This window comes from Lutra lutra, chromosome 5 (assembly GCF_902655055.1).
Source record: "Lutra lutra chromosome 5, mLutLut1.2, whole genome shotgun sequence".
Taxonomy (NCBI): Eukaryota; Metazoa; Chordata; class Mammalia; order Carnivora; family Mustelidae; genus Lutra; species Lutra lutra.
In genome coordinates this window covers 42077825-42090026 of record NC_062282.1, presented here as the reverse complement: position 1 = coordinate 42090026, position 12202 = coordinate 42077825, and the positions used below count along the sequence as shown (strand labels likewise).

The window sequence follows — 12202 nt, the reverse complement described above, 5'->3', positions numbered from 1 at the left end:
AAAACAGTGGTGTAGTTTTGGTCCCAAGCCTAAAGGCCTGAGAACTGTAAGCATGGATAACTGAGGGCAGAAGGTGGATGTCTCAGCTCTAGCAGACGAATTTTCCCTTCCTCTGCTTTTTAGTTTTATTTCCTTTTGTTCTGTTCAAGCCCTCCACTTGGGGGTAGGTTATCCTCTTTACTTAGTCTGTCACTCAAGTGCTAATCTTGATTCAAATGCTGATCTCTGGAGACACCTTCACAGACACCCCAAAAAAATGTTTTACCAGGTATCCTATCCCAACATCCTTACTTAGCCCAGGCAAAAGATTAACTAACCATCACACCTATCAAACTGACAGTGTGAGTGGAGGACCTACATTAATTAAACAAGTCTTCCATTATTATTATCCTAGTCATAGATATGAAAAACATATTTTAATGCTTTAATCTGAACTGCATACTTGTTTAAATTTGAGAGGGTGAGAAAGCATGAGCACGGGGAGCAGCATGAGAGAGGGAGAAGCAAGCTCCCAGCTGAGCTCAATCCCAGTACTCTGAGATCATGACCTGAGCGGAAGGCAGATGCTTAACCGACTAAACCACCCAGGTCCCCTGAACTGCATATTTATGATAATTATACTAATTTATGGTTCTTGGAAGCCCTTAGGTCTCATAGTAGTACTTAAAATATTTCAGTCATTTTATTTCATTTCTAAGGTTTTTTTTTTAATTTCCATAAAGAGGTATGCAGAGAAAAATTCCTAACATCAGATCTCCAACTATAACACTTAAAAAAAAAAAAAAGATTTATTTATTTATTTGAGAGGGAGCGTGTGAGAGGACTAGTGGGAGAGGGAGAACGAGAGAATCTCAAGCAGACTCTGCTGAGCATGGAGCTGGAAGCAGGGCTCGGTCTACCATATATACTTATTTCACATGTCACAGCCTCAGCCAGAACCGAGGTTTGGCCACTCAACTGACAGTGCCACCCCACACCCCTCCAGCCATGACACTTCTTTTTTTTTTTTTTTTTTTAAGATTTTATTTATTTGACAGAGAGAGATCACAAGTAGGCAGAGAGGCAGGCAGAGAGAGAGGAGGAAGCAGGCTCCCCGCTGAGCAGAGAGCCCGACGGGGGGCTGGATCCCAGGACCCTGAGATCATGACCTGAGCCAAAGGCAGCGGCTCAACCAGCTGAGCCACCCAGGCGCCCCCAGCCATGACACTTCTGATTGGTCACTATGTCATTCTCTTCCTTCTCCCACTCCCCCATTTCTACAATGCATATTGATACCAAGGCTAATCTTTAAATGTTGATTGAATTATATTATGTCCCCCACCACACTCTACTGATAGTTCACCCAGTTATTTAAAGAATTTAAAGCTTTTCAGCTTGGCTTTCGAGAGTCTATAATGAAGCCTTGAATTATAAGTCACCTTGACTTTCCTCTTAATAAGAGCCTGGAGTTTATTCTTGTCTCTGCCTAGCATGCCCCTTTACTACTTTCCTTTTCAAAGTATTATCCCTTTGTCAAGATCTGACTGGTAATAGACCATTTTTACAGGGCTTCTTTGGATAAATTTAATTACCGTTGATCTTTTGGTTTTCTGAATTCTCTTAGCACTTTTTGTCAGGCCCGCTTACATTCTCCTTTTCATGTGTCTTAATTTTTTAACTAGGTTTAGTTTGGATATGGGTTTAGAGGAAGGGAAATAAGAGCAAAGAGGTGGACCTTGCCTTTTTTAGCATCCTCTTTAGAACTTAAGGTAGCTTTCTTAATGCTTTAAGTAATGACAGTTACATAAATTTTAAACTCATTCTTTGGCCTTCGACTTTGATTGGTCAGGCAACTCTAGGTCTGAAAGCGTTCATTTAAAACAACTAAATGGGGCCCCTGGGTGGCTTAGTGGGTTAAGCCCCTGCCTTCAGCTTGGGTCATGATCACGGTCTTGGGATAGAGCCACGAATGGCGGGGGGGGCGGGGGGGGGGACGACTCTGCTCAGAAGGGGGCCTGCTTCCCTCTCTCTCTCTGCTTGCCTGTCTGCTTGCTTGTGATCTCTCCTACCTGCTTGTGATCTCTCTGTCAAATAAATAAATAAAATTTTTAAAAAAAAATAAAACAAGTAAATGGAAAATGAGACTCTTGTACTTTTTTTTTTACTTTCATCCATTAACTTACTTGTTTTTTCTGCTTGTTTTGAAACTTTGTAAGAATAAGGTCCAAATCAAACCAGAGTTCTTCCTTTAATTGCATAGATATTTGAAGTACCTACATTGTGTGTGTACATCACTTTATCCTATACTAGCAACATACACCATACGTTAAAAAGGTCTAAAGATAATATCTGAGTTTTTGTATTGGTTGGTTTCAGATTGTCTGCAGACTTAAATGATCTCAGAGAATCAGGTTAGTGCTTGCTTGCTCATTACCCAGGTTCTTTGAAGACAATTTCAAACAAACAGTAAGGTCTGACCTACTAGGTATGGAGACAGAAACACCACAAAACGACAGCACCCGCATATTGTATTGTCAAGGGGTTTGATTGTGTATACAAGTAGCAGTCAGTGGCTGTGGGAAGTCAGAAATGGAGCAGTGTGGAACAGGCTACTTGAGGAAGCTTTCTTTGGTGTCTGGGTGTTAGGACTTTGGGGTTGAAAGTAGAGAGTTAGAAGCTCATTTAGAAGAAGAGTGGAAAACACAGAAGTGAGGGTAGAAACCGAATAAGTAGGATTTGGATGAGTAGTAGACTGTTCTTGGCTCTAATCTGTGTGTAATAATGTCTGGATGAGTTAGAGAGGTGGAAAGCACAGATGGGAGAGTTGTGGGTTAACTTTAGAGAAATAAGCTATATATTCCTTGAGACCAAAAGGAAGTATGAAAGATAGAAACACACCTGTCACTTAGGTTTAAGGAGTTTCGGTACCAATCTCTGTACAACAGGAAGACCTAATTCAGAAATACATGGTTTTTCTGTGGAGAAAATGTGTTCGAACATTTCTATTTTATGCTGCCTTTTATGGACTGTTTATTTATTTATATATATTTTTTTGATGTTGAGAATAGCAGATCTGTCTTACACACTTAATGCAAGTAAGGAGGAAAATGCCCAATAACTTTTTATTCTTTAGCATGTTTCTGAAATTCACCTAATTCTTTCCAGTTTCTAATTATTATGAGAATATTCTGTTAAAGGCTAATTTTGCAGATGACTTCTCAGAGTTCTTTATGAAGTCCTGTGTAATTGCATGAAGAAAGGAAATGGGAATTTTTGCTTTTTACATTTCGGGTTGGTAATTGGGTTAGATGGATGGTTCTAAAATTTGCTCAACTGTTTTAGTTTTCTTAGTGAGATATCCAGTGGAAATCTGTTGTGGAGAGATGAAATGTGGTCTAAGGAGAGTTGGTTTTTGCTTTCCCCTTTTACCTTTATCTTTTTGTGCCTTCTCACTGCCTTAGCTCTTTCTGGATTTGGTGGTGGTGTTTTGTTTTGTTTTTGATGCAGAAAAATGGTTTATTAAAGCACAGGAACAGGACCCTTGGGCAGAAAGAGCTGTTGCCTGGATTTGGTGTTCTTGTATGGAATATTTCTTTTTCTTTAAAACCTAGATAAATTAGAAAAAAAATTAAAACCTAGATAAATTAGGGACACTTGGGTGGCTCAGCCATTGACCATCTGTCTGCCTTTGGCTCAGGTCATGATCCCAGGATCCTGGGATCAAGCCCCACGTGGGGCTCCCTGCTCAGTGGGAAGCCTGCTTCTCCCTCTCCCACATGCCCTGCTTGTGTTCCCTCTCTATCTGCCTCTCTGTCAAATAAATCTTTGAAGAAAGAAAAGGGTCTTTGCTTTGTAAGATTGGTAGTCTCCTTCATTTCTTTTTAGGAAGTAGTATCAGGTGAGATTAAGGAACTTAACAGAGGTCATAGGAATCAGTAGCAAATGGATATAGAATTCATATGCTTTGGTAAGAGGAGTGTCAAGGTGACCATGCAGGTTCTGTATTCTATCTTAATATGGCAGTGGGACCGCTTGACAGAAGAAACTTTTCTTATTCTTATTTTGTGTTGGACAGTATAGTCAGTCAATGGACTCATCATCTGAATAGAGGAAAACGTAATCTTTTTTTTTTTTTTTTTTTTTTTAAGATTTATTTATTTATTTGACAGCGATCACAAGTAGGGAGAGAGGCAGGCAGAGAGAGAGGGATAAGGCTCCTTGCTGAGCAGAGAGCCTGATGTGGGGCTTGATCCCAGAACCCCGGGACCATCACCTGAGCGGAAGGCAGAGGCTTTAACCCACTGAGCCACCCAGGTGCCCCGAGGGAAACTTAATCTTAAATAAAACCTAACTGGGGCACTTGGCTGGCTCAGTCAGTGGAGCATGCCACTCTTGATCTCGGGGTTGTGAGTTCCAGCACCACTTTGGGTGTAGCAATTAAAATGTAGATTTAAAAAAATACATGGTACCTTTATTTGTTTACTTATTTTTAAGATTTTATTTTATAAGTAATCCGTTTACCTATTGTGGGGCTCAAACTCTCATAACCCCAAGATCAAGAGTGGCATGCTCCACTGACCAGTCAGCCAGGTGCCCCATAGTAACTTCAATAAAATAAATAGATAAGGAAAACTATTCTGTTACTAGAGCTTTTTAGAAATATAGTGATAGTAAGTGCTAATCACCTTTTCATAAAGCTCTCCCTTTCTGTCTTTTGTTAGGTGGTATGGTCAGGAAAAAGACTATAATGTGCTAGTCATGGATCTTCTTGGACCCAGCCTCGAAGACCTCTTCAATTTCTGTTCAAGAAGGTTCACAATGAAAACTGTACTTATGTTAGCTGACCAGGTATGTGAAATTTTGATGAAAATAAAAATTGAGAATACTAATAATTTAACTGTAATGTAAATTTTTATAAACCAGAGTGCTATGTAACCTTATGTTCAGCAAAAATAAAAAAGACATAATAGTAGGTATACTCATTCAAGTGTACTACTTTAATTCAGTTTAATAGAGGTTTTCCTGTGGCATAGGACAAAAAAAGTGTTATATTGGTTGGTTATTCTACAGGTTACTGTAGAATAGTAGTTTTCACATTGTTTTATCAGATGGAATCTATATTTTAGTGAAGAATATAGCGGGTTTCTTTATAAGATTTTTGAAGAAAGGGCTTGATATGTAAAAATGCTGTGGTAGAGAATAACATTTTTAAAATTTAGATTGGACGTCAAAATAAAATGAGATGATACACTGGCATTTGAGGTAGAACTTTTAAAAGTATAAATTCAGGGGATTAGAAAATAGTGTTCATTCTCTGTAATCAGAGCCTGATATTCCAGTAAGATTAACGTAAAAATACTGAGTGGCTCAAGGAAGTATTAGCAGATTATGTTGTTTTAATTGTGGAATGTTAAGAACTCAAACGTTGAAAGTTAAGATCCTCCTCATATGTAAATGAATCCTAATAAAAGAGTTTATATTCCATAGGTTCTGTAACACATAGGTATTCATAAGTGAGCATTTATTCAGGGCCTTCTGCTTTACTAAGCACCAGAGGGTGCAGAGAAGAGTAAGAACTCTAGTCCCTTTGCCTTAGGGGAGTGTATGGTTTAGTAGAGAAAAAATGGAAAAGGTACAGTGTTCAAGGTTTTGTGATAGAAGTCTATACTGGGTACACTGGTAATAGAAAAGTATTTCAGGGAAGGGGGTTGCAATAAAGCAGTGTTGTGGTTTAAGGAGTTAGCTGCTAAGTGTTGGCTCTAGGTGATAGAGAACACTTGAAGGTAAGTAGTTGGTGCCATTTATTATCTTTGGCCACACCTTTTCCCAGTGAATCAATGATCCTGGTTTAATGATGGGTATCAGTTAGCCTAGGACAACTAAGTACATTAAGTGAGAGAAATGTTCTGTTTTTCTTCCTTTAATAAAGTACAAGTTGCTGCAATAACTAAATGTGCTGTTTGGACATTGCATATACATCTGCTTCCTTGAAATTATAGTTTAAGCTAGAGATTATAGATTTAAGAGACATTTTTGTCAAAGTTCAGAATCTGTATGGTATTAAAAGCTCTAGAGAAAGTGGGGACAATAAAAAATGGAATCCTGACAGATATACTGAGAAGAGCAAGAACATATGGGTAGAAAGATAAAGTTAGTCTTTGGTTATTGAAAACATTTTCAAATACTTTTAAGTGTCTTCCAGAAAAGATAGACATATTTGATAATTTGACAGTTTATTCTAGAAGTGATAGGGGAAAAAAGTGATGCTGTAGTAACAAGACAGTTTTTTTTTTTTTTAACAAGGCAGTTTTTTTAAATTGAAATTTATTTATGTAACAGATAAAAAAAGATTGTTATATGCAAAGAATTCTTAAAATTGATTTAAAAAGGGACAGGCCAAAAGAAGAATGGACAGAATACAGATTGGCAGTTCCAAATAATAAATGACCAGACTTTCAAACTGTTAGCGAAGAAGTGAGGTCAGTACCTGTCATTGGCAAAATTTAGAAGGAACTAAAATAAGTTTGCCAATGGGAAAAGGAATATTCTGAAGTACTGCTAGAAACTGAATTGTTAGAGCCTATTTTAAGACAGTCTGGTGCCACCTATCAGAATGATAGCTGCATCAACCCAGTCACTCTCCATACAGTTGTATGGGGTTTATAGCCCTTAGAAATAAAAACAGTAGTAGGTAAGGATATATTTAATTTAAATGTAGTAGGTAAGGATATATTTAATTTAAATATGTTAATAGCATTATTATTCTTTACAGTGGGAATAATGGTTGGGGAAAACTTAATCTATACCGTAGAATATTTATGACTGTTAAGAACTGTGCTAGGACCTACACCATTTAACTTGGCAGAATTTCTAAGAAATTAAGAAAAGGTTGTTAGAATGACACACTCATCAGTTTTTGAATGTGATTACTTGTGTGGAGAAAAAAACATGGGAGACTTCAAAAAGCATCTAAGAAATAAAACCTAGCATGTGTATGTCCCCATGTTTTATGTTTTTGTTGTATGCTACTAACTTCCAGGAATGTTAAGTTAATAAAAAGAAGCAGACAAGAATAAAATGAATAGGATGCTTTTATTTCAGTTTAAAACAATAACAGCTTATATCTTTGAATTGGTCAACATCTCCATTCCCATATGTGGGCCTTGAGTTCATCAGTGTGTGTAAATAAGAGCGTGGAAGTGGGTAATGCCATGCTGTTGTAACACAGGTTACCTTGGGGCAGAGAATTGGGTGTGAAATGTTGATGATTTAGCTCTAACTGAAACAAGTCTAAATTTATTACTTTTGTAATTTAAAAATTGCAAACACCAATCCTTCCTGCCAGATTAGATGTTGTTATGTTTGTAATCCATACTAGAACATGCCAGAGAACAGGGCAGGTTTATACTTGAGTATCCATCAAACTAGAGATAAATGAAGAGCCTGTTTTCCCTTTACACAAAAAATTTTGTTAGTCAAACAACTCTAAATGAAGTTGTTAAAATATACATGTGATCTTGCAAAATAATTGAATTATTTGAAATAATTGAGAAATAATGTGTTGCTTTCTTGTATCATAATTCAAATTACATAATTATCTCTCACCCCCTCTTTTTTTTTTTTCCAGATGATCAGTAGAATTGAATATGTGCATACAAAGAATTTTATACACAGAGACATTAAGCCAGATAACTTCCTAATGGGTATTGGGCGTCACTGTAATAAGGTTAGTCAAATGTTCTTTGCATGAAAGAACAAAGAGTTTAAAAACTCCCAAGAATTGCTTTGGTAAACTTTCAGTCTTTAAAAAGTCATAGGAAATTGTATTTGCTTTTGATGATTGCTTTAAAAGATTGTGCTAGAAGGATAATCAGCTAACTCTATTAACTTAGTAACTTGAAGTAAATTTTCTCCCAACTTACCCAACCAAGGTTAATTACTTGTATGGAAATAAAAAATTCCCAAGGGCTTTATACTGAAATGTAATATCTGTTATTTAATTATTAAACAGTTGTATCTGTTTTTCACTCATTCAAATAGTAAAAAACCCCATATTCTTTTTTTCCTGAATGCTAAAATCAGATTTTTAACCTTTGTCTCTGAAGTGTGGGTTTTTGTAATATATGTGCTTGTGCCAGCGTGGGAACCACTGACCCATCTGTCACCATGGCGTTAACATTTGCTGACTGAGCATGATCATAATGAGAATTCTTCAGTCCTTGGATTTGTGTATTCAAAAGGATAACTTTTGGGTCTGCTTCAAAAGTAGTTGACAGTTTCTTACTTGGGTGCCAAGTTGGGTAGATTCTCCACCCCACCTTCCCCTTTCAAAGGAAAATATATAGTCAAGTGAAACAAACATTCATACAACAAAATTAGTGTTCATTGGGGTCTCAGAATGGTTAACATATATGGGGTGATCGGGTTTTAGCTAGTGACGCATGACTGCAGTTAGAAACTAACTGTGTTGAAAATTTTTCTATAATGATTAGTTTTATTGAGTGAATTGCTTTTATTTATCGATTCAATGTTGAGCTCGGGCAGACAGGCAGCATTGGCAATGCACTAAGCATATTATGATCTGATGATCTGATAGAAATTCTCAACTTCAGGACAACTTGGGGCTTTTTGGTTTTTGTGGTTTTTTGTTTTGTTTTGTTTTTGGAAGGAAGATTCCCATTTGTTTTATTAAATAACTAGGAAATGTTTGGTGTTTTTAGGTCTGGCTATAAATGTTTACCTTTGTTTGCCTGTATGAATGCCAACTTGTAGCCATTACCATTAGAACTGGTGTTACTTGTTAATGTGTGAGACATTAATGTTGATCTGACCAAGTTTTAGGAAATTAAATTTTTTTGTTGAAAGCTAAACTTTAAATAATGAAAGGTATATATATCTACATATAACTTACCTTGCCATTCCCAGATTGCTGCTGCTGCTTATTTTTTTTTAATACTATGTAGCTTCTGTCTCTGAAGCATCCAGGTTCTTAATTGTTATTGCAGAACCTGGTAATTAAATTGAAAAAAAAAATTACTAGTCTTAATTTTTTGGGCAGTTTTGTTAGTTTGACCCTGATCTTTTGGCCATTTCCCAGTCCTCTTTCCCCATTTTCTTCCTGCTAAAGACCCGTTATCCTCTTGTGATCTGTGTTCTGCATGTCGACATTGCAGTACATGGTTTTTGTCTTTAATAAATGACCTAGATAATACCTCTCTGCTCCCCCCCTTTAAAAATAGCTTGTTAATTACATAGTTGTGTTAGGATATCCAATTTGCCCCGTGATGAAAACGTTTTTAGGATCTTGTGTCCTCTCGAGAGAGAATAAAAAAAAAAAAAAACCACTGTGGAGCTGCTTGCTGTTAATACAGTTCAGAGAGACCCTAGAGTAGAAGTGTAGTGTTTCACTTAACTAAGATTCAAATTCTAAATGTTGTTCTTGAACATTTTAGATTAGTGTTTTGTTTATGTAGTTGGTTTTTAGTGTTTTCTTTCTGTATCGTAGTTTGAAAAAAATGCCAGTTTTATGAGACTGGATTCTTTGGTTGTTAGCTTGTTGTAGTAGTATTCTATTCATGGGGGAAAAAAGAGTGGGGGGGCTTTTGAGGTGTTTTTGTTTTTGTTTTTGTTTTTAAGTCAAATTTCTTACTTGGAAAATTGTTCTGAATTTGATATTTTAGGAGTGACCACTCCAATCTTAGTGAATTTGTTCATCTCTTCCAGTAATCAGCCCTGCATGCTTATGAAAGCCAATTTTGAGGTGACTAAATGCCTTCTACCTCTTCCTTACTGAAGATTTTTTTCCCCTGTGCAATCCTTTTTGGGGAAGGGCAGATTGTGATACCAAATATTGCAGAGCCAAATTCCCCATTTTTGATTAAAAAAATTAAAAGAGCCAAATGTCACCATTGCTATCCCTGATTCAGGCAGTGACACAATATAGTGGCATTAAAAACTTGAGTACTTTGCAGAATTCAAATGTTCTTGAGCATGGGATTCTTATTTGGAAAACTGAGAAGCTACAGTGCTTGGTGGAAGAAGGATGGCATTTGGCTACCCTGTTCTTTCTCTAATGCCTCGGTGTTGCCTGTCTGCGCCGGCCCTTGTTGCAATGTAAGCAATACTGTTTGATGCACTGCCACCCTCTATTGTCTGTTTAGTGTTTAGAATCTCCAGTGGGGAAGAGGAAAAGAAGCATGACTGTTAGTACTTCTCAGGACCCATCTTTCTCAGGATTAAACCAGGTCTGAAACTGTCTCCTATTCCAACCTCAATCCCCAATTCATGTGCTTTTCTTTTTTATTGTTTTATTTTGATTATTTTTGTTTTGTTTTAATTCTGGAGAATGTAGATCTTGCTCAAGCTCTCTTACGTTGGCATTATTCAGACATACTTGGCAAACATATAACATTACTAAGATTTTTTTTTTTTGTGGCTTTTGCTTAAAATTTGTAAAGTTTAGAGAAAACCTAAATGAAAATAGGATTATGTTTAGATCTCTAACATCCTACATGAGGAAATGATATGTTGGTCTAGTATTGAAATTCTTTGTCTAATGGTAAACTTGAGTTTTTAAAAATGTATTTGGAGTTGAAGAACTTAATGCATGAAATATATCTAAATTCAGTTGCATCAGTGCTGTTGTGATGAATATATTCTGCCTCAACTCTCTTCCCCTTCCCTAGTGAACTTCAGGTAAGTGTAGATCAGATTTGAGATCTAGTGTTTCTAGAATTGATTTTCCTCAATCTGTGAATTCTCCAACTTCAACCAAATAGCATGAGATGATGAAAGAGCATTATGTGCCCTGGAACTAGGAGACATTGCAGTCTGACAGTATAACAGTAACATCACTGAAGCACTTACCAAATAATTGCCAATTAATAACACGTAAGATAAATTAAAGGAATGCATAACCCGATGATTTAGTGTTTGGCAAGCTAAGTAAACATCTAGTAATTTTCTTTAAAATATTTTTTATGTAGGTAAAACTCCTCACATTTTCTTTTACTTTCATAGAAGTTAATGAGCTTCGTTAACTTCTTGAGCAAATGAATCTTCATACAATTTAGTGTATACTGAGAAGGAAGTATATATTGGCATGAGGAATCAAAAGAGAAAAGTTGTATCTGGTTTACGAGCATACTTTGTAGTTTCAAGGTATGTTCTATACTTTGTACCACATACATCATCTGGGTGATCATTTAATCCTTTTCCATACTGCCCAGCATTATTCCAGGTACCATTTTCTGCTGTTAAATAGGTTTCCGAAATTCAAACTCAACTTTCATTCACAAAGAAATAATAATTGTGATTGATTCTTAATTGGAGGTAGGGAGAGGAGTTGCTGGGTAATTCGGCACATTATAAAGCACCTAGTGCCCTATGTTTGCTTATCCATTCATTCACACATTTAATTTATATTTTGTAGTAGAATCATTTAATAATTTCCATAAAATTGAATTGTTTATTTTCTCTACATACAGGTTAGCTGGGTTGTGAAGAAAAGTTATCTTGTGTGTGAATTTTTGGGGAGGTCAGAGAAATGTGGCCCCTGGTTAAGAGAAAAATTGCTCGATATACTAAAAAATTAGAGATAGTGTTTCTGAGAACAGTGCACCTCTGCTGGATGGAGTTACCCCAGTATGTCCAACATTAATTCATCCCCACATGCCTTGCATTCCATAAGACAGGCACAGATTTTACTTGGAACACTAAATACAAATGAACAGAAAAGCACCTTGACCTACCAAAAAAATTAGACTTCTTTTGCATATGCAAACCTATGGAAAATACATTATCTTACAACTTACTGAATATTGACTTTTCCTTGTTTGATTCTTTATATATTTGCGGCTGTTTGGTTGTATCTTTGGTTGTATCTGGTGGTGTCATGTAAACACTTCCATTATGTTTATATTCATTTTTAAATTCAAAGCAGAGAGGGCTGCTAAAGAAGCTTGATAGTACCAGATGATGAACTACCAAGAGATTTAGATTTTTTTTTTTACTTTAAATAATCTTCCTCTTCAGTTGTTTGCTCTTAAAATAAGATAGCTCTGTTTAGCAGTTTAATTCTTTTTCCTGACTCATTCATTCTCAGTTTTTATAAGAGAAAATTTAGAGTTGATTTGGTTTGTAGCTTTTGTTTTGTAATAAAGTTGGAGATACTTGAGAAGATAGTGTTTGTTTTCTTAATAAACTACATTTCATCCTTTAGAGT

At 36.2% G+C, this 12202-nt stretch overlaps 1 protein-coding gene across 10 annotated transcripts in view; it reads left to right on the top strand.

Moving 5' to 3' along the window:
* The window catches only part of CSNK1A1 (casein kinase 1 alpha 1), a 45993-nt gene that overhangs the window by 16072 nt on the left and 17719 nt on the right, over positions 1-12202 (top strand). For 7 of the 10 annotated variants that reach the window (XR_007127348.1, XR_007127350.1, XM_047729230.1 and 4 more), the window contains exons 3-5: positions 4701-4827; positions 7607-7705; positions 10140-10223. Coding sequence is in view for 7 of the 10 variants with exons in the window: in XM_047729230.1 (XP_047585186.1) it covers positions 4701-4827; positions 7607-7705; positions 10140-10223 (310 nt within the window). In the remaining 3 variants the exon portion in view is untranslated. The remainder of the gene's footprint in view (positions 1-4700; positions 4828-7606; positions 7706-10139; positions 10224-12202) is intronic. The other 3 variants (XR_007127351.1, XM_047729232.1, XM_047729231.1) reach the window with 1 other exon arrangement.